This window comes from Mustela nigripes, chromosome 8 (assembly GCF_022355385.1).
Source record: "Mustela nigripes isolate SB6536 chromosome 8, MUSNIG.SB6536, whole genome shotgun sequence".
Classification (NCBI taxonomy): Eukaryota; Metazoa; Chordata; class Mammalia; order Carnivora; family Mustelidae; genus Mustela; species Mustela nigripes.
The window spans coordinates 31,032,503-31,055,655 of NC_081564.1; the positions used below are offsets into that span (position 1 = coordinate 31,032,503).

The following is a 23,153-nucleotide window of genomic DNA, read 5'->3' on the forward strand; positions in this document are numbered from 1 at the left end:
ATACTAAAGAGGGGACTCATGAGCATTATAGTTCCTGATTTCTTACCTGTCGATGAGAGTTTACTGTGTTGTCCTAATGCTTAAAAGTCACTTTGGCAGGATATAAAATCTTGGCTCACATTTGCTTTTCTTTGAGCAACTTAAATACATTACTCCCATTTCCTTTTGGCATTACAGATTACTGACAAAGTCAATTGGATATCTGATTTTATTTCCTTTGTAAGTCATGTGTTCTTTTTTATCTCGGTTACCCCAAAAGCTTTTTTTTTTTCTCCTTCAAATCCCGTTAATTTTACCAAAATATGTCTTAAGTGTTGGTTATTCTGGGTCAGTTTTTCCAGATGCATAGTATGTTCTTTAAATTATATTCATTTTACTTGTTAGTATTTACTCTTTGCTTGCTTTAGTGTTCTTCTTTGGGTCCTCCTGTGATACACTAGATTTTCTTTGCTTATTTTTATATTTGTCACTTTCTCTTAACTCCTGTCTTTCACTCCATTTCTTTTTTATTTAAGAAATGTCTTCCTTTTCCTTTTCTTTTTTTCCTAGGACATTATCTGATGTGCTTATTCATGCCTCTGTTCCTTTTAGTTTAGTCTTTCTGAAATGATGTGTTCTTTGATTCCTGATTTTTTTTCTGTTTCCTATCACTGCATTCCTGAGTTGTTCTCACTTATGCTCTTTCACTTCTTGGATCATATTTAAAATGTCTTTTAGCACCCTTGGAAGTATCAGCTTATAGTAATTATTTGTTTGGAGGTGGTGTTACTGTTTGGAATTTAGAAAAGAAGAAATGACCATATTTTATAAGGATATTTTTGTGGGTTTTTTTTCCCCCTAATAAAGGCTCTTTATCTCATCTTGCCACATAATTTGGCTTTTGGGAAGATGCTTTTATCATTACAAATAGGAATTCCATATTAGTAGCTTTGCCAAAGTATACTAACTCTAGATAAAGAGGGCTTATCTTCTTATTCTTTTTTTTAAGATCCTATTTATTAGAGAGAGGGAGAGAGCATAATCAAGAGGAAGGGAATAGGGAGAGAGATAAGCATGCTCCCTGCTGAGTGGGAGCCCTGAGACGGGGCTCTTTTCCAGGACCCTGAGATCATGACCCGAGCCAAAGTCCAATACTTAACTGACTGAGCCACCCAGGCACCCCTAAGGAGACTTACATTCTGATTCATTCCCCTGACTTAATTTTGTTATTTCTAGGTAAGTAGTATTTGGTAGCAGATTCATAGGTATTTGTAGAAAATACTTATAAAATAAAACCTTTTCAATACTGTTTGAAGAAAAGATTCTTTCAATAGGTTGATAATTTTAGAAATGTAAAGTGAATGCCAGTATGATGTTAAAATATAGGTTATCATGCTTTAGAACTGACAGATTCACTTTTATGAATGTATCTGTTGATGGCTTTTTTGTACTATAAGTTATAGTAACTTATAGTACAGATCTGCTTTTATAAAATGCCAATCTTATTAAAATACATTGATCATCAAATATAGTACAGTTGTTCATAGATTTGGGTACTTGAAAAAAATGTAACATGTATGTGGGTGGTTTGTCTTCCATTCCCAGCTTTTTAAGAGTTACATAATGTCTATGAACTAATATCTACATATCCTTAAATTTAGGTTAAATGTGCACAATACTGGCCGACAAAAGATGATCGAGAGATGCTGTTTAAAGAAACAGGATTCAGTGTGAAGTTCTTGTCAGAAGATGTGAAGTCATATTATACAGTACATCTACTGCAGTTAGAAAATATCAATGTAAGACTCTTCATGCCCAAAAGATTGGACCTTATATTGCTGGTTTTCAGAATTATTTTTTTGTGATTAGATTTGAAGTTTGGGGCTATACATACACTTTGATAGTATCTAAAATAGTATATAGTCATAACCGTAGGGTTTACATTGTGTTTCCTGCATGTGGTAGCTCTCTGAGGACCCTTGAGAGAAAACCTTAGAAACAAAGGATTTTGAAGTTCAGGTTGATATATGAGGATTGAAGATAGGATGAAGAGAGAGAGCTTTACAATCAAGCTAACCTGGATTCAGATCCTGGATTTGAATTTTGAATTGGATTCAAAACCTGGATTCAAATCTTTTGTTTAGTAGAAATGTCCCTGGACCCTGTTGCTCAACATCCCTCACCCTTTCCTTATCTGTAAAGCTGACACTGTAATAGTGCCCTCTCAGGGCTGTCCCGGAGATCAAAGGAAGATGTGTACACAAGCCACCTAATGTAGAATAGGTGCCCAGGAAACATGGCAGCACTTGGTGCTTCTGAGAGTGGCAGGCAAGTCAAGAAAATCACTTAGTGGAATGTTGTTAATTCAGATGATTGACCACAGAGAAATTTGTCCTTCCTGAATTTTGGAAAATGGTGAAATAAATTTAGCATATGGTCCCAAGAACATTTATTGGGATCTTTTCCAGAAATATGAGAATTGTTCCTGCTTACTTGGTTGAGCTACACGTACATGGTGGATTATGAACCAGCTGTTGTCAAGTTATGGATTAAGGCATTTCTCCCCCTTTTACCACCTACATGTCTTCTTTGTGTTGTAATCAGGATAACTGGAAAATATAATATGCTCTTAGGAGGTAGGAAAACTAGAAAATAGGAAAACGTTTGTTTGCCAAAAAATGATTTCAGGAATGTATCTAATCTGTATAGTGAGATACTGTTTTAGTTAACCATTAACTGAATGAAATGATTAACATGGGATCATTGACCAAAAAAAGTTTTATAGGAGGTGCTATATAAAGTGCATACACACACACACACTTTTAGAGATGAAGAAATACATTTTATGGTTGATCTCTTGGAATGCCTCTGTTTTTGCGGCATACTATAAGGACAGGTGCACAGTGTTGAGGGCTGAGGCCCAGTTTCCCATGACATCCATAACTAAGCTTTTTATGCGATCTCTTAGGTTATCTAAGGAGTCTTAAGGTTGGGAATTACAAGACTTAAATTTATTTATAAATTTCTCTTATTGTAGTTTTTTGTACCAACTGTTCCATTTACATATGTCTTAAGCTGCCCTGACCTACATCAGCAACTGTTTGACACTAGCCTGTGCAGTACTCATTCCCAGAAACGGAATGCTTTTCTATAAACTTCCCATGGTTCTTCGAATCATCTTCTCTTGGTATTTATCCCAGGTACCTCCTCTGCTTCTGGCATGAAAACTTACTTGAATGGAGAAGGTCATAGATGTTTTTCCCTGTTTCTGACACCTATCCTAATTAAGAGTTGATAATAGCTTCATAATAAAATGAGTTTTGTCTCTTGTTTATCATTTTGCCAAGCACTTTTACATATATATGATTTGACCCCCAGTCTTCCTATAATGTCATAGAGTAAATATTCTTAATATTTCCATATTTTCAGTATTTTTAAAAAACCTATAATCCGTTCAGATTATAAGATTTTTCCTGTAAATAGATTACTCAGCTAATAAGTGACAGGCCAGAACTCAAATCCAGATCTCTTGACTTGGAATGACATGGAGCTAAGTCTTTTGAAAACATGCTAATTGTCCTAGTAAAGGAAGACTCTTGGTTCTAAAGCATCTTTCTGTGAACTGTGAACTGGCCAACCACTATTTCAGTTGTTAGTGTCTGAGTGATTTCTTATTGGCCTGGGTTCAGAATCCACCATAATTAATAGCAACAGTATGCTTACATTCTACCTTACAATCTTTATTAAGAACTAGGGATGTTAGAAGAACAAAGTAGCATTTCAGCATGAGAAGCAGAATTGCATTTGGTTAAGTATTTCCACTCTGGATCCAGAATGCCTGAGTTGAAATCCCCAGTGTATGCCTCCTGGCTGTGTGGCTGGTCCCACTATTTACCCTCGTGCATCAATTTCTCATCTACAGAATGAGGATAAGGACCATGTGCCTCAGAGGGTTGCTATAAGGATCAAGGGAATTAATGCTATAACAGGCCTAAGACTCCATGCAGAATTCACGATTAGTAGCGTTAGTTGTGTGCATCTGTTTCCTTTGTCCTATCAGTGAATTGGGAAGGACTACAGGAGCAAGGGCAGTTGAGAAGAATAAGTTGAGGGAGAAAGAAATACCAAACAAGTGAGAATGGTGATGCTGCAGCTGGGGAGAGGTCACCAACCTCACCCTGAGCTGCAGAGAACCAGTCTGCTGCTAAAGGAGTGTGACTTGTATGTATTAACGGGTCTGGGGCCAAAGCCGTGGGTCTGTGTGGTCCCTGCTCTTTGAATGAAGAGACTCCATCTCTGCTTTTGAAGTGGCCCTGTGGCTTCAGCTACGGGGAAGGTTTTGCAGGGCTTTTAAAAATGTAAGGTCATCTTGAGTGCTTATTTGTCTTTCAGGATTTTCTTTTTAGTTGCCCTTCACTATTTTCCATAATATTGTTGGCTGGCTTTATGTTTATCAAGTTCCAGGAATACTATTGTAATGCTGGCCGCCTTCTGTTTCTCTGTCCCTGTAGATTTGCCCAGAACAGGATGAGTGCCTAATTATTATCATGCTCGTCTGGGATTTGATTCAAAATAGTCTGAACAGTTTATCCCACCTGGAATGTCATCCTCTCTTCTCTGCCTATTTATATCCTGCATGCCCTTCGGGACCACCTTGTGGCCCATTTCTTGGTTAGGGCTTTCTTCGTTTATCTGTGACGCATTCCTTCCTAATAGCTGTAATCTTTAACACTTCTCTCCATAATTTAAATCTTACCATTTTACTGGCTTATTTGGTACTTTGTACTTTGACTCCATAACAAGGTGTTCAGCTCCCTATGGATCGAGTCCTTACCTGTTACCTTCGTGCTTCCCTCTGCCATTGCACCGATTGAAAACACATTCTAAAACACAGGCGTGATCCTTCCACTTTGCTCTAAAAAACCCTTTCTGTGGCCAATGCAGAAGTCCAGGACTGGGCCCAGACTGGTCCTTCCTCCTTGTCTAGATACTCAGTGTTTGTTCTTGCTAACGGCCCTACATTTCTCAAAAAGGCTGAGCCCTGGGGGCTCACACCTCCATGTATTGCTTTTCTCCCTCAGAATGCAAGCCCCATGCCTACCTGTTTCTGTCACTCTCCTCTCCTCCTGATCTGATGAGTTCATCTTTCAGAATGAATTACAGTAACTAAATATTTAATACAGACTGTATAATGATCCTGGCAAAAACTGATGAGGGATTGAACTAAGGCACTTACGGTGAGCTACAGATCTCATATAAATTTGTATTTAGGAGATAGAGTTCACAAACTTTGCTACTCCTTGGTGTAGAGGAAATAATAAGTTAAATAGTTGAAAATGTGGAGAGGTTTACGATTGGAGTTTATTAGGGGCTACAATAGAGACAATTCGTGTAATTGCTTCAGAAAAGGTATCTGTTAAGTATTTACCATATGCAGGCATAGGTTGGGCACTTCACATTCACGGTTTCATTTATTCCTCATTAATGCCTCAATAATGTTTGAGAAATACTCCTTTCGTTTATGCCTTGTAAGGTAAGTACTGTTTTTAACCATTTACAGGTGACAAAATTGGGCTTATGATGAAAGTCTTGGAAACATAATCTTGGTATTTCTGTAAATGCCCAAAGTGTGAAAATAATTGGGCCTAGGACCAAAGAGCCTTGTAGATTTCTTTGTAATAATTAGAAAATTTATAATCTTACCTGTCTGTATAAAATAGTAGTTAACTTGAATTTGAATGGCTTTAGGTGGCATACACTTAAATTGCCATAAGCCTGGCTGTCACCCCTAGTCTTACACCTACTCAGTTCCTAGCTTATTTTCCTGGCCTCCATATATAATGAATTAGATATCCCTATTCAAGAATAGAATTCTCCTTCAAAATATCTAAGTAACATTTTGCCTTAAAAAGAAGAGTGAACCACTGACATTTTATGCATAGAGTGGTGTGCATAAGGCAGTGTTTACAGAGAAGATTTGGCAGGCATGTGCAGATGGGGACTGCCATGTAATTGCAGATGCAACCAGGTGTCCATGGGGTGTGAGGTCAGCATTGAGAGGGGATGGAGAGGCCAGTTGGGTGTCACAGGAGGACTGATGGGACTTGATGACCTGGGAGAAGGAAAGTGGGCTTCCACCAGTTTTGAAATAGGGAGTTTGTCAAAAATTGCAAAGGCTACATGTAGAGAGCTTGTTTGGAATAAAGATGAATTTTGTTTTAGCTCTCTAGCCTTTGGCAGTCCTTTCCCCCCACCCCCTCTCTCTTTTTTTTTTTTTTTCCAGCACGAAAAAGAGAAGAGGTCCAGTCAAGTATATAAACATTTCTTTTCTATCACAGTAGTAAACATATGGATCTTACTGCTTCATGAAGTGGTCCGTTGGGAATTGTATGGTTTTTGTGAGCTGTGACTTTGAATCTTGTTTCAGTAGGGACACATTAGTAAAAATTAACTTCTTAAGAAGTTCTTTAGTCTGGTCCTGTTAGGGGAAGAAAAAAGACTGATTCTCAAAAATCTATTAGTGGGGAAGACTGCATTATACAAACAGTCGTGAACATTTCTGGGAACTGGCTTTGAGTATCCCAGACAGCATGACCTGAATTTGAAAAAAAATCAACAGACTGCTAGTCTTGAGCCAAAATCATACAAGTGGGAAAAAAAAGCAAGCAGTTGCTCAGGATTGTGGGTTGACTCTGGGTTTTAAGCCAGAGGTGATGCAGTAAGTAGCATAAGTGAGTATACAGCTGTGTCAGAAACTGGGCCGTACCTTGCAGAGCACAGCTCACAGGTGAGCCGGGTTCTGGCACCACCGCTCAGACCAGGTAACTCCAGCAGGTCCACACTGGACCTGGTTTAGGCTCACATGGCAGAATCTGGCCCTGCTTTGTAAGGTCAGCGTAGTGGATGACCACAGCCTGGCAGTGTGTGTTGGGGCCCGGAGGGTGGGGGTGGGGGTGGGGGTGGTGTCTGGAAATTAGGGGTAAACACGCGCCCACTGGAATCTTAGACCCCATTTAAAGGAAGATGTGGCTTTGAGTTCTCCATGCCCCTGGGCTATGGCAGGAACAGCCACTTTAGCCCATTTCTGTGCTGGTAATGTGTTGTTAGGTGTCCATTTATGGCTTTGTAAGAAGAAACTGAAGATTAGCCTTCTTAATTTGGAATATTTTCAATACCTTTTTTTAATACAGTAAATTTAACCTCCCCACTTTTTTACAGACAATAAGCTATAATTTTAAAAGGAAATGTTTTGAAATTTAGGAATCCCAATGATCATTTTAATTAGTAATAGATTTCTGTCTTCTGATACTGTCAGTGTACTGAGAGCCTATGGATCAGAGTGTATTTGGAATTATGAAAGCTGAATTTTAAGAAAATTAGTCACTGGAAGTATGTAATTTGAAATTTTTTAAAGAATTTCTACACTGTATTTAATCAGTATTATACCTTGTATAACCATTCTGGGACTTAGGAATCTTCATTTCTACTGAAAAGGGGGGAAATTTTATTTTTTATAACATGAATATTAATTCTGAAAACTTGTCCCAAAAGCAAGATACTATAATAATCATCTTTAGCTGTTAACCATGAAAATTATCATGTGGTGGTGGTTGTTTTTTCCCCTAATGTTGCTTGTGTGGCTTCTCTCTCCATAAACATCCTACAATGAAACTGAGAAATTGTTCAGAGATATGTTAGAGAGTTACTGCTTTGGTTTACAAAAATGAAGACTGGAAGGCACTAAAGTGCTTCATGGGGCAAAAGGCAGCTGGCAAAAGCTTAGGAACATTTTCATAATGAGTTAGTCAGAATAAAGCTCATCAGGAAGATCCAGGAAGTGATAGTGAATGCCAGGCAGGCTTTAAGAGTCAGGAAGCATAGAGCTATTTGGTAAACCATTTTAGCACATCAGCTAAGTCCTATAAACAGTTTTAGGATTGGAAATTATTACCATGGGGAAGAGCAGCAGTTAGAAGAATGATTTCAATTAAAAATGTAAAGATTGTTTCTTTAAATTAATTCTTGAGTTGCTCCTCGGAGCCTGTGTAGCACAATCTACAGGATAACTCACATAATGAGAAAAATTAGATCTAAAAATGTTGGGCATTCTTAAAATGGAAACCATTAAAGAATGTAAAATTATACTGGTAGGGTTTTTTTTTTTTTAATAGAAAAGAAAAAGGAATACTCCTCATGATATATGAATTAAAATATTGGCATCACGTATGGTGTAGAGGTTGGTGGTTAAGAGCCCAGACTGCAGTTTCAAATTCAGGCTCTTCCATTTCTTAACGTGTCATCTTGGGTAAATTACTTAACCTTTTGCCTCTGTTATCTCGTCTGGAAAAGGAGTTTTATTAGGACCGTTGTAGAGGTTGACTTACTACATAAAAAGCTTAGGACATGCCTGCAAAATAATGTTTTAGAGGTACTATCGTTAATAAATTCCATATTCTCCTGAAGAACTCCCGACTTTTGTGTGAGTGATTATCAAAAACCAAACAAAAACATCACGGTATTAAACACATTAACACAAAACACATAGTAGTTTTTTTTCATCAAAAAGAAATTAGAACTAACTTTTCCCTTGATTTTCACTTTTTTAGAGTGGTGAAACCAGAACAATATCTCACTTTCATTATACTACCTGGCCAGATTTTGGAGTCCCTGAATCACCAGCTTCATTTCTCAATTTCTTATTTAAAGTGAGAGAGTCTGGTTCCTTGAATCCTGAACACGGGCCCGCAGTGATCCACTGTAGCGCGGGCATTGGGCGGTCAGGCACCTTTTCTCTAGTAGATACCTGTCTTGTTCTGGTAAGTGCTGCTGATGATCTGATTTTAGTCTTGTTTAATTTTTTATTGTTTTCCTTGGCAGAAGTAAGCTCAAATGTCAATATCCCAGAACTGTGATTTTCAAAACTTAAACTTCTGCCTTTTTCAGAAAAACCTAAAAAAATTTCACTTATACCCTTTTAAAAACTGCCTCTTGTTTGTGAGTGGTGGGGCTCTATCCAAGATGATTCTAGAGATCTCCAAGAAGACTTTTATATCCCCCCTGATAGCTTTATATTACAGAAATAATAGGTCTTTCCCCTTCCTTGTTTTTCAAATACAAATTGACATAAAATATTGAATTCCTTCCAGCTCAAGTAACATGTCTCTTGCCCTGAGTTTCCTTATTTACAAACTAAGGATAATGATAAATTTTTCCTCACGGGTCTGTGGCGAGAATTAAATGATTTAATACATTTGGAACACTTAGGGTCCCTGGTATTTTCTAAGCTTTCAGTAAATGTTGGTATTATTATTCCCCTGAGATTCCAATCTCTGTCCCCCAAGGGCTGTACTCTTTTTCCACCAACCCATTCCCAGCCCAGTCTGGATACAGGCACATGCCTTTTCTTTTTAGAATATCCATTTTTTCCTTATTTGGGGCATAGGGCATCTCTGGAGCGCAGGAAGGGTTGAATGTTTGTACACGTACTGTATTGCTTCACTACTCTGCCTGTAAGTAATACACACTTCATTCAAAAACTGGATTGTTACAGGATGCCTGGATGGCTTCGTCAGTAGAGCATGCAGCTCTTGATCTAGGAATCATGAGTTGAAGCACCATGTCAGGCACAGAGCACACTTAATTTAAAATTAAAATTTAAAAAGTTTAAAAGAAAACTGGGTTGGGGCACCTGGATGGCTCAGTCAGTCAGGCGTCTGACTTGGTTTCGGCTCAGGTCATGATCTCGTTGGTGCACTCGGTGCAGAGTCTGCTTGAGATTCTCTCTGTCTCCCTCTGCCCCCCCTGCCCCACGCTCACACTCTTGCACTCTCAGATAAAATAAAATCTTAAACTGATTGTTACATTAAAGTGAACTTTAACACATTTAACAAAATATTCTACTGTCTATACACTTACTGGTGAATGACTATTAAAAACTGGGTTGTGTGTTTGTGCCTATTCCCTGACAGATATAACTCCCACTTTATTCTTTTTCAGCGGGGCCGAGGGTTATGCTGGTTGAAATATGGGATGGATAGTCCGAAGCTGGTGCAGGGACTTAACAGTGTCCTTGTGGACTTAGGCTTTTCCTGTCTTCCTTCTCCACCATCTTTAGAGGGCTGATGGACACAGACATGAAGGCAGAAGGGCACTGGGCAAAAAGAAGATTTACTTCTGTCAAGACCTTTAAAAAACAAACAAAACAAAACACTAATCTCATTGGATTTATCTTTACATTAAGCTGGAACTGTTCCTAAGTTCTTCCTTAGACAAACACTGGCCAGAGTAAATAACATTACTGTGATTGGTTTGGAATCAGTTGTGTATCAATTAAAGGCCTCCATCTACTGCTTGAACAGTTGGGGTGTGGGAAAGGTGGTTGGTTGGGGTAGCTGTTCTGTGCAGAAAGAGTTACAGCTGCAGTGCTACCTTCTTGTTCTTGGGGAGACCCACTGCACACTGCAGAATGCTTAGCAGCTAGCTGTCCTGTATTGCTTCTCTTTCCTGGACTCCTAACAACAAAAGGCTTGAATAATTTTTATCTTTCTTGCAGATGGAAAAAGGAGATGATATTAACATTAAACAACTGTTACTGAATATGAGGAAATATCGAATGGGACTTATTCAGACACCAGATCAACTCAGATTTTCATATATGACTATAATAGAAGGAGGAAAATTTATAAAGGGAGATTCAAATATACAGGTAAACTTTTTTAGGGAAATAAATAATACCTTTGTATTATATATGATGAGCATCAAATAATGGCTGTACTCCACTGAAGTACTTGTTCCTTCCAAAAAGCATATTTCCATTCATGTGGAAAACCCAGCTGGCCATCTTAAAATTGTAAAATTTAAGCTCATGTCCTCCTATATACCTCAGTCTCATGTTAAATCTTTCCTGTTACTCAAAAGCCCTAGTGGGAACAAGATTTTATTAAAGTGGAATTTTCGTATAAGGAAATTAGTTTAAGCATTAAAGTAAACCAGAGAATTTTGGTCATTTTAGCACATTAGAAGCTTGATCTGCAATTACAGAACACTTAGTTTATATAATAGATGCTTAATTTTGTTAACAGTGAGCAGCTTGAATACTTATGACAGACGTAATGAAGTTTCAATAGAAAGTTATGTTTCTCTGCTTGCTGGCTATGCTCTCATGAAAATATTTTTATTCCACATTTGCAAAAACTAGGTTCAAAGACTGGTTATCTGAAATATGTTATGTACTAACATAAAATATAAAACAGAAACAGAAGTAACATTTATTGTCCTATCTGGTCACATAGTATTGGACATAAGTAGACAAAAACTCTTTCTCTTATGAACATATATACTGGCTCTTTAATTTCTGTGAGGCAAGACAAATATTCTGAATAAGGCTTTTTTAAATAACTCAGACCATCCGTGGTAGTGGAATTAAATATAAGTTAAGTGTTGTATAGATTTCAGAGGCATTAAAATATTCTTAAGCAATTTTCTCAGCTAACTTTTGTTCTGATCATTAGTATTATTTTAACTATTCAAGACAAACTATTCTCAGTAAAATTTTGGAGGCTCATAATCTTGCCATTTGCAACAAGATGGATGGAACTAGAGAGTATAATGCTAAGCAAAGTAAGTCAGAGAAAGACAGATACAATATGACTTCATTCGTATGTGGAATTTAAGAAACAAATAAGTAAAGGAGAAAAAAAAATAGAGAGGCAAACCAAGGAACAGGAGTAAATCTTTAATGAAGAGAAACATTGCACCCGTCCATAAAATACTCAACGTGTAGATTAGGCCCACAAAACATGACACCCTTCTTCAGAAGTCAGACTTTGGGAACACTTGGTTTGCTTGGCAGTGAACAGTGAGTCAGAAGAAGTAAAAGTTATCTCAGATGTTTAAGATTAGGAAAATGTGTGTGTATGTGTGTCTCTCATTCTCTCTCTCTCTCTTTTTTATAATCTCTGTGAACTTTTCTCCAGTTTGGAGTTGATTGGAAAAATGTTAAGTAGTTAAACCAAACTTTTTTCAGGCACTTGTAGCTTCCCTAGTTGTTCATTGCTTATTTCCTGGTCATTCTTACAGACTAATTGTGGGGCAAATGTGCTGTCCTTTGGATAGTCTCCCTCCCTCCACTTTAAAACTTTTTCATGTTTCCTTAGTTTCAGAATATATACTCACTTACTTTGAGGATCTTTTTCACTACAGAGGTGAATTTTATGAACATAATTTATTGTGGTTTTTATTATTATTATAACGGTGTAGTTTGTGGTTTGAGAGAATTTTTTGTTTGTTTGCTTCAGTTTATGTGGTACATTATAGTCATCAGATTCTCCATGTAGCTTCAGCTAGTATTCCGTGCTAACCCAAGGCATTCTCTGCCCCTTCTTCATGTAGGATGTTGGCAACATCTCTGTATTTTTCAGGTACTCAGGATCAGAAAAGCCTATTACCCATTTGAAGGGGTCAGTTTCCACAGAAATGGTCTAAGGGTTCCTGCAGTTTATGTGGTGCTATAATTTTTTTTATTATAAGAATAATTAATGAGTAAACGAATATGGATTTGTTTTACCTGGATAATTTTCTCTGCCTGGAACTTTGCTATCCAATACTGAAGCCATTAACCAGACATGCTACTGAGTACTTGAAATTTGGCTAGTCTGATTCGAGATCTGCTTAAAGTATAAAACACATACTGGGGGCAACTGAGTGGCTCAGTGGGTTAAAGTCTCTGCCGTTGGCTGGGGTCATGGTTCCAGGGTCCTGGGATCGAATCCCGCATCGGGCTCTCTGGCAGGGAGCCTGCTTCCGCCTCTCTCTCTGCCTACTTGTGATCTCTCTCTGTCAAATAAATAAATAAATAATCTTTAAAAAAAAATATATCAGATTTTGAAGATGAAATACAGGGAGATAAAGTATAAAATATTTCAGTAATTTTTAAAATATTAATTATATATTCAAATGACAATATTTATATTGAGTTAAATAAAACATATTATTAAAATTCATCTTCTTTTAAACACAACTACTAGACATTTGAAAATTGCATATGCCACTCCCATTACATTTCACTGGACAATACTGTTCTAGAATCTTAGCTTAAAATAAAAATCTAAGAGAAGTTCAGTTCTCTGAAATCCTAAATCATAAGATCCAAAGTTAATGTCCGTGTCTCAAACTTCATGAATATAACTGACTCATAAAAGTATCTCTTTTGGGGGGTGCCTGGGTGGCTCAGTGGGTTAAAGCCTCTGCCTTTGGCTCAGGTCATGATTCTGGGGACCTGGGATCTAACCCCGCATTGGGCTCTCTGCTCAGCAGGGAGCCTGCTTCCTCCTCTCTGCCTGCCTCTCTGCCTACTTGTGACCTCTGTCTGTCAGATGAAAAAAAAAAAAAAAGTATCTCTTTTGGCATACAAGGGTAGGATAGCCAATTTATAAAAAGACTCTTCTTTCTTTCCATATGTCTACCTCCTCTTCTTTACCTTTGAATTTTGGGGAAAGAAATATTTGTAAGATGAAAGAAGGAAGCTTCTTTCTGGTGTGAGCACTGTGGCTGGGCTTGTGGGTGCTGATGCTTCCTGAACCTGCGTGTCTTCAGAGAACTGTGTGTTCTGCAGCCCCAGAGCCTTGTTTCTTTGTTTCTGGTACTTTTTCCTAAAGGAGACAACTGTCTTCACCTTCAGTCTTCATTTGGATTTATATTACGTGAGTGGTATTTTCCTTATTGGATACAGTTTTATGTTAATTTTTCCATGACGATTTCTGACCTATGGAGATACAAAGTGATTTAGAACCTGTCGGTACAGGAGTGCTGTTAATATTCACCTCTAAAGCTGTTGTTTCTGAAATCAGTTAGTACACGTATGCATTTATAATCACACAGCATGTATTTATTTTTGGAAATTTCCAATGATCTTGACTTACCTGGATAAATACAGATAACTTCTGGTTGTCTCTGAGACTATATCCTTTACCTCACGTCTTTCTTGGCACAAGGTTGGGCATAAAAAGACATCATAGTTCTTGGTAGTATCACTGATTAGCACATACCCAGTATCCATGATTCCAGAAAACCTCGCAGAGTAACATATCTCAATTGGCAATTCAGAATTGGTGTTTTAAGATCTGCCACTGGTAATTTGATGCTGCTGTTGAAGTACTTACAGTGGGTTTCAAGTTTAATGACATCACTTCCAGTGCTCCTTGGAGGGACTTCCTTCAGTGAGAAGTGTGTGGGGTTGCAGGTGACGCTTGGGGTGTTGCTCATAGCAGCCCGTGACAGGCCGGAGCGTGGTGCAGCGGGAGTGTAGATTTGGGACGATAAGAAACTCTCAGTCCAGATGCCTGTACTCCAGGCCTCAGGAGGACAGCGTGAATGAATTTGCAGCCGAGTGCAGTACTGATTCTTTGGCTTCCCCAGGCAGCAGTGACAAGCCAAGGCAGGCGACTTCAAAGTACTTGCTTGCTTGTGGGTTACAGGGAAGGCAAAGTTGAGTGAGTTTGCTGCCCAGAGACAAGGCAAAATGACGCTACCTTTTGTTTGTTTGTTTAAATTGACTAGCATTAAATATCTCCTTCTCTCCACCCCACCCCCTGTCCCTTTTGTTGAGTCCTTTTCTTGTTGACAGATTCCAGATTTGTTGCAGATTCTGGAAAGTGGTCCAGTTAAGGTTTGAGTTTTGTCATTGTCTTTTGTTTATTGACATTGTTGAGTTTTGTCCAAATATTAAGGTCAGGTTGTTATGACTAGGTCCCCAGGGAAGAATCAAATTTAAAAAAAAAAAAAAAAACAGCCTAAATTCTGGAGACAGTTGAGCAATTTTTATTGGGTACTTTCTTAAACTATCTTGTATTGGAAATTGATAAGCTTTTCAGAGATACAAATAACCATGAGGGATTATAGCATTAAAATTTGGGCCCTTCTGTTCATTAGCTGCCTAGCCTGGGCAAGTCACTTCTGTTCTCTCACCCCAGCTCCTCCATAGAAGGGGGGTGATGATAGTAACAGTAGTAGACCCTACCTCCAGAGGTTCTTCTGAGGATTAAAAGCCAGTGCAGCTGCAGCATTAGGTCAGTGTGGCTGTAGTCCGTGCTTGACCAGTTGCCCCATGTGCATCCAGTATACAAAATGCTGTCTGGACTGAGTAACAGAAATGGTAAACGGCAAGAAAGAAAACTGACATAGTCCTCTAAAGTGAAAGCCTCTTACTCTTAGGTTCCGTTATAGCACTTTCTCAAGTATTGGCAAGACACTCTTTCTGGGTATGGTTTGTGGCCTCTTAGGTCCTTGCTCAGGAGTGGTGGGTTCCATCCCAGTGATTCTTAAAATCAGTTTGGAGACGTCTTTCCTTGAGGTCCACTTCCTTTCTGGCCTCAGCTCTCAGAGTCAGGCTCTACATATTCTTCATCTTCTAGTCACATTGACCAAACTTTCCTACTCACTGCCCTCCAGATGTAGCAAATTACAGAATTTTGCATTCTTGAAATTTTTGTCAATCAACTACTATAAAAAAGATACATTAAGTATGCATCTTAATTAAATAGCTACATATGGGGAAGGTGGAGTGTGGTAAAAATGCCTTTTTCTTTAATTCCTCTATTGTAGGAAGATGAAATAAGGAGAAACTAATTTATCAGTGTACCCATGAGTTTTCCAAAGATTTTTTTTAATGATCTCAGTACACAAGCGTTGTGTTTAACAATGCCATTTTGTACCAGAGCAGCTCCAGGGAAAGAGTGTTCCATTAAGTTCCAGACAAGTGTGAGTTGCATTGTTACATCTGTGTTCAAAATCCTTAAAGTCCTCAGGCAAGAAGTTGTAGAGTCTTATTTATTAGGTTCCAGGCTCCTTGCTTCTGTGGTAAGATCTTCAAAGAGAGATCACCCCTGTCCCCAAGAGGTCATTTTGACCTGTGTCAGAGTCCTAGATAATCAAAACTGTTGGCTCTTACTGCCACCACTCCTACTCTTGTCCCTGGCTTGGAGATGCATGGTTGTGTTTGCAGCCCTTGAAGGACTTGAGGAGCTAGAGGTCCCTCGTGCCGAAGGTGTACTTGCCTTCTCACTCCCTGGCTAGCACTTTGTGACTGCCTTCAGCTTTCAGGGGCCCAGATATACTTTGCACCTCTTCCTCTCTCCCTAGGGATGGTGCAGTGAGGGCAAAAGAATCTGACATTTGCCAGACGTGTTGCTAGATATGTTATGTCATTAGTCACAATAAGCTGTCAAAGTAGGTGATGACAGCCTGTTTCATAGAAGAAGGAAATGGCATTTCTCTTGATCTTGTATGGAATTTCTCTTGATCTTGTTCTAAATCCTGCCTCCTCAAGTCTAGGCATGCTCTCATAGTTTTGTCTAACCTGATGGTGGACTGACTTACCTGGAGCTACTAGCATAGCTGGAAGAAAACAAATTAAGGTCCTCTGGTGTCAGAGAACTGCCTGGAGATCTTACTGTTGTTCCTCTGTTAGACCAGATGGGCAAGGAACAAGGAGATGCTAAATCACATTCAAGTGCGTCTTGGTCACTGTTTCCAGTGTTAACATACCTGTGGGTTACGAGTCCGGCAGAATCTGGCTCTGGCTAAAATCTCACTAACTATGACTAATATTTTTGTGAGGTCCTACTATAGTTTGTCTCAATAGGTTAAAGTCTGCTTTAATTTCATTAAGATTATTATATTCAACTGCCTAGTGTTATACATAAATATTAAATGCTTTATTATTTTTACATTTCAAATTTAAAATAGGCACATCTAGAAGAGCTTTTGGTAAGATACCTTTTTCATTCTTCTGTTAGCATCACAGGGTTCTCTTAAAGTTGAATATATAATTTCAATTTGTATATCCTTTTTATTTAAAGAAAAGTAAACTTTTAGTGTTTCCATTTGTTTTTCACTTCTTTTCCCTACCTAGAAACGGTGGAAAGAACTTTCTAAGGAAGACTTATGTCCTGCTTTTGATCATTCACCAACCAAAATAATGACTGAAAAATACAATGGTAATAGGATAGGCCTAGAAGAAGAAAAACTGACAGGTGACAGATACACAGGACTATCCTCTAAAATGCAGGATACTGCGGAGGAGAACAGTGAGAGGTAAGCTTATGGCAAGAATATGCTTGAAAAGATGATACTGTCTTATTTTATTAAGTTCAGTGGATATGAACCAATATAGGCCCTTTGTTTATTGAATTAATGTAGCTGTTCATTTATTTATTACCTAAGGATATTTAAGTAGTATACAATGACATCATTGATCTCAAAGAGCATTCAACCATATTGAGAAGCCAGTGCTTATAGGCAGAAACCAGTTGGAAAATAGTTTAACTCAATACTAATTTGAGTGCTCAAGTTAACATACTTAGATGCTAAAATATATAGTATGAAACAGAAAATAAGTGGTATGAATACCTGCCATTTATACAAGTATTAGTGTTCATGCTGTAGTTGCCGTGTAATGGGTAATGGGCCTTTAATGAAATTATCAAATATCTAAATGAGTGTTTAAACTTCATTACATTATTGGGAGGGGAGAAGTCTTTTTCAAAAAAAAATTGCCTTTTTATATTTTTTGAGTTTTGAATCCATATAAACGTGTAAACATTTTAAGTTTTTAAATTGAAACCTTTAGGGGCACCTGGGTGGCTCAATGGGTTAAAGCCTCTGCCTTCAGCTCAGGTCATGATCCTGGGATCTTGGGATCGAGCCCTGTGTCGGGCTCTCTGCTCCCCGGGGAGCCTGCTTCCACCTCTCTCTCTGTGTGTCTGCCTCTCTGCCTACTTGGGATCTCTGCCTGTCAAATAAATAAATAAAACCTTTAAAAAAATAAAAATAAAATAAATCGAAACCTTTACATTTCTAAGGCTCTGGTTATCTCCCACCCGGCAGGAAGCTGGTATCCTGAGGTGTGAGTGAATGAGATGTTCACGGCCCCTCTTGATACTTTCTTGATATTTTCTCTCTGTCTGTCAAAAATGCTTTTTATTTAAGTGGTACATTTTGTGTGTTTTAGTTCTGTTGGTTACACTGGGATATTGGGGCACCGTGAGAATCGTTGAGGTCTCCTCTATATTATAGTAGCTTCACTTCTATGTTTCCTCAATATAAAAATTGCCTCGAGAGGAGTCAAGATGGCGGAGAAGTAGCAGGCTGAGACTACTTCAGCTAGCCGGAGATCAGCTAGATAGCTTATCTAAAGATTGCAAACACCTGAAAATCCATCGGCAGATCGAAGAGAAGAAGAACAGCAATTCTGGAAACAGAAAAACAACCACTTTCTGAAAGGTAGGACCGGCGGAGAAGTGAATCCAAAGCGATGGGAAGATAGACCCCGGGGGGAGGGGCCGGCTCCCGGCAAGCGGCGGAGCAACCGTGCACAAAATCAGGACTTTTAAAAGTCTGTTCCGCTGAGGGACATAGCTCCAGAGGCTACCCGGGGCAAAGCCCACACGGGGTCAGCGTGGCCTCAGGTCCCGCAGGGTCACAGAAGGATCGGGGGTGTCTGAGTGTCGCAGAGCTTGCGGGTATTGGAACGGGAAAGCCGGCTACAGAGACAGAGCGACAGTAAGCTCGCAGCTCGGGGTGACCTTGAACCGGTCGCAGGCTCGGTAAGCTCAGAGCGCGGCTGGAGGTCAGGCAGGCGGGAGTAACTGGGTGCGGTTCTCTGAGCATGCACTGAGGAGTGCGGCCCTGGGCTCTCGGCTCCTCCAGGCCGGAGACCAGGAGGCCGCCATTTGTATTCCGGTCCTCCGGAACTCTACGGAAAGCGATCAGGGAACAAAAGCTCCTGAAAGCAAACCCAAGCGGATTACTCACCCCGGCCGGGGTAAGGGCGGTGCAATTCCGCCTGGGGCAAAGACACTTGAGAATCACTGCAACAGGCCCCTCCCCCAGAAGATCAACAAGAAATCCAGCCGAGACCAAGTTCACCTACCAAAGAGTGCGGTTTCAATACAAAGGAGAGCAGCAGAATTCTAGAGGAGGAGAAAGCAAAGCACGGAACTCATGGCTTTTTCCCTGTGATTTTTTTTAGTCTTGCAGTTAATTTAATTTTTTTTCTTTTTCATTTTTTGTTTTTTTTCTCGCCTTCGGGTAAAATTTTTTTAACTGTTACCTTTTTCTTTTTTAACGATTTTTTACTAGTTTATCTATATTTTTTCTTTTTTATATTTTTCTTAGGTGTTTTCTTTTTTTAAATTCTTTTTTTTTTCTTTTTTCTTTTTTTTTTTCTTTCTTCCTTTTTGAACCTCTTTTTATCCCCTTTCTCCCCCCTCACGATTTTGGATCTCTTCTAATTTGGTTAAAGCATATTTTCCTGAGGTTGTTGCCACCCTTTTAGTATTTTACTTGCCCCTTCATATACTCTTATCTGGACAAAATGACAAGACGGAAAAATTCAACACAAAAAAAAGAACAAGAGGCAGTACCGAAGGCTAGGGACCTAATCAATACAGACATTGGTAATATGTCAGATCTAGAGTTCAGAATGACAGTTCTCAAGGTTCTAGCCGGGCTCGAAAAAGGCATGGAAGATATTAGAGAAACCCTCTCAAGAGATATAAAAGCCCTTTCTGGAGAAATAAAAGAACTAAAATCTAACCAAGTTGAAATAAAAAAAGCTATTAATGAGGTGCAATCAAAAATGGAGGCTCTCACTGCTAGGATAAATGAGGCAGAAGAAAGAATTAGTGATATAGAAGACCAAATGACAGAGAATAAAGAAGCTGAGCAAAAGAGGTACAAACAGCTACTGGACCACAAGGGGAGAATTCGAGAGATAAGTGACACCATAAGACAAAACAACATTAGAATAATTGGGATTCCAGAAGAAGAAAGAGAGAGGGGAGCAGAAGGTATACTAGAGAGAATTATTGGGGAGAATTTCCCCAATATGGCAAAGGGAACGAGCATCAAAATTCAGGAGGTTCAGAGAACGCCCCTCAAAATCAATAAGAATAGGCCCACACCCCGTCACCTAATAGTAAAATTTACAAGTCTCAGTGACAAAGAGAAAATCCTGAAAGCAGCCCGGGAAAAGAAGTCTGTAACATACAATGGTAAAAATATTAGATTGGCAGCTGACTTGTCCACAGAGACCTGGCAGGCCAGAAAGAGCTGGCATGATATTTTCAGAGCACTAAATGAGAAAAACATGCAGCCCAGAATACTATATCCAGCTAGGCTATCATTGAAAATAGAAGGAGAGATTAAAAGCTTCCAGGACAAACAACAACTGAAAGAATTTGCAAACACCAAACTAGCTCTACAGGAAATCTTGAAAGGGGTCCTCTAAGCAAAGAGAGAGCCTACAAGTGGTAGATCAGAAAGGAACAGAGACCATATACAGTAACAGTCACCTTACAGGCAATACAATGGCACTAAATTCATGTCTCTCAATAGTTACCCTGAATGTTAATGGGCTAAATGCCCCTGTCAAAAGACACAGGGTATCAGAATAGATAAAAAAACAAAACCCATCTATATGTTGCCTCCAAGAAACTCATTTTAAGCCCGAAGACACCTCCAGATTTAAAGTGAGGGGGTGGAAAAGAATTTACCATGCTAATGGACATCAGAAGAAAGCAGGAGTGGCAATCCTTATATCAGATCAATTAGATTTTAAGCCAAAGACTATAATAAGAGATGAGGAAGGACACTATATCATACTCAAAGGGTCTGTCCAACAAGAAGATTTAACAATTTTAAATATCTATGCCCCCAACGTGGGAGCAGCCAACTATATAAACCAATTAATAACAAAATCAAAGAAACACATCAACAATAATACAATAATAGTAGGGGACTTTAACACTCCCCTCACTGAAATGGACAGATCATCCAAGCAAAAGATCAGCAAGGAAATAAAGGCCTTAAACGACACACTGGACCAGATGGATATCACAGATATATTCAGAACATTTCATCCCAAAGCAACAGAATACACATTCTTCTCTAGTGCACATGGAACATTCTCCAGAATAGATCACATCCTCGGTCCTAAATCAGGACTCAACCGGTATCAAAAGATTGGGATCATTCCCTGCATATTTTCAGACCACAATGCTCTAAAGCTAGAACTCAACCACAAAAGGAAGTTTGAAAAGAACCAAAATACATGGAGACTAAACAGCATCCTTCTAAAGAATGAATGGGTCAACCGGGAAATTAAAGAAGAATTGAAAAAAATCATGGAAACAAATGATAATGAAAATACAACAGTTCAAAATCTGTGGGACACAACAAAGGCAGTCCTGAGAGGAAAATATATAGCGGTACAAGCCTTTCTCAAGAAACAAGAAAGGTCTCAGGTACACTATCTAACCCTACAACTAAAGGAGCTGGAGAAAAAACAAGAAAGAAACCCTAAGCCCAGCAGGAGAAGAGAAATCATAAAGATCAGAGCAGAAATCAATGAAATAGAAACCAAAAAAACAATAGAACAAATCAACGAAAGTAAGAGCTGGTTCTTTGCAAGAATTAATAAAATTGATAAACCCCTGGCCCAACTTATCAAAAAGAAAAGAGAAAGGACCCAAATGAATCATGAATGAAAGAGGAGAGATCACAACTAACACCAAAGAAATACAAACTATTATAAGAACATACTATGAGCAACTCTACGGCAATAAATTTGACAATCTGGAAGAAATGGATGCATTCCTAGAAACATATAAACTACCACAACTGAACCAGGAAGAAATAGAAAGCCTGAACAGACCCATAACCAGTAAGGAGATTGAAACAGTCATTAAAAATCTCCAAACAAACAAAAGCCCAGGTCCAGACAGCTTCCCGGCGGAATTCTACCAAACATTTAAAGAAGAACTAATTCCTATTCTCCTAAAACTGTTCCAAAAAATAGAAATGGAAGGAAAACTTCCAAACTCATTTTATGAGGCCAGCATCACCTTGATCCCAAAACCAGACAAGGATCCCACCAAAAAAGAGAGCTATAGACCAATATCCTTGATGAACACAGATGCGAAAATACTCAACAAAATACTAGCCAATAGGATTCAACAGTACATTAAAAAGATTATTCACCACGACCAAGTAGGATTTATTCCAGGGCTGCAAGGTTGGTTGAACATCCGCAAATCAGTCAATGTGATACAACACATCAATAAAAGAAAGAACAAGAACCATATGATACTCTCAATAGATGCTGAAAAAGCATTTGACAAAGTACAGCAACCCTTCCTGATCAAAACTCTTCAAAGTGTAGGGATAGAGGGCACATACCTCAATATCATCAAAGCCATCTATGAAAAACCCACCGCAAATATCTTTTCTCAGTGGAGAAAAACTGAAAGCTTTTCCACTAAGGTCAGGAACACGGCAGGGATGTCCATTATCACCACTGCTATTCAACATAGTACTAGAGGTCCTAGCTTCAGCAATCAGACAACAAAAGGAAATTAAAGGCATCCAAATCGGCAAAGAAGAAGTTAAATTATCACTCTTCGCAGATGATATGATACTATATGTGGAAAACCCAAAAGACTCCACTCCAAAACTGCTATAACTTATACAGGAATTCAGTAAAGTGTCAGGATATAAAATCAATGCACAGAAATCAGTTGCATTTCTCTACACCAACAGCAAGACAGAAGAAAGGGAAATTAAGGAGTCAATCCCATTTACAATTGCAGCCAAAACCATAAGATACCTAGGAATAAACCCAACCAAAGAGTCACAGAATCTATACTCAGAAAACTATAAAGTACTCATGAAAGAAAGTGAGGAAGACACAAAGAAATGGAAAAATGTTCCATGCTCCTGGATTGGAAGAATAAATATTGTGAAAATGTCTATGCTACCTAAAGCAATCTACACATTTAATGCAATTCCTATCAAAGTACCATCCATCTTTTTCAAAGAAATGGAACAAATAATTCTAAAATTTATATGGAACCAGAAAAGACCTCGAATAGCCAAAGGGATATTGAAAAAGAAAGCCAACGTTGGTGGCATCACAATTCCGGACTTCAGGCTCTATTACAAAGCTGTCATCATCAAGACAGCATGGTACTGGCACAAAAACAGACCCATAGATCAATGGAACAGAATAGAGAGCCCAGAAATAGACCCTCAACTCTATGGTCAACTCATCTTCGACAAAGCAGGAAAGAATGTCCAATGGAAAAAAGACAGCCTCTTCAATAAGTGGTGCTGGGAAT

The 23,153-nt window shown here is 38.7% G+C and overlaps 1 protein-coding gene across 4 annotated transcripts in view; it reads left to right on the top strand.

The window, feature by feature from the left end:
* PTPN2 (protein tyrosine phosphatase non-receptor type 2) overlaps positions 1-23,153 on the top strand; it is an 86,526-nt gene that overhangs the window by 50,129 nt on the left and 13,244 nt on the right. For 3 of the 4 annotated variants that reach the window (XM_059409144.1, XM_059409143.1, XM_059409146.1), the window contains 4 exons: positions 1,641-1,778; positions 8,586-8,795; positions 10,532-10,684; positions 16,889-17,070. In XM_059409144.1, coding sequence (XP_059265127.1) covers positions 1,641-1,778; positions 8,586-8,795; positions 10,532-10,684; positions 16,889-17,070 — 683 coding nt within the window. The remainder of the gene's footprint in view (positions 1-1,640; positions 1,779-8,585; positions 8,796-10,531; positions 10,685-16,888; positions 17,071-23,153) is intronic. The other variant, XM_059409145.1, reaches the window with a different exon arrangement.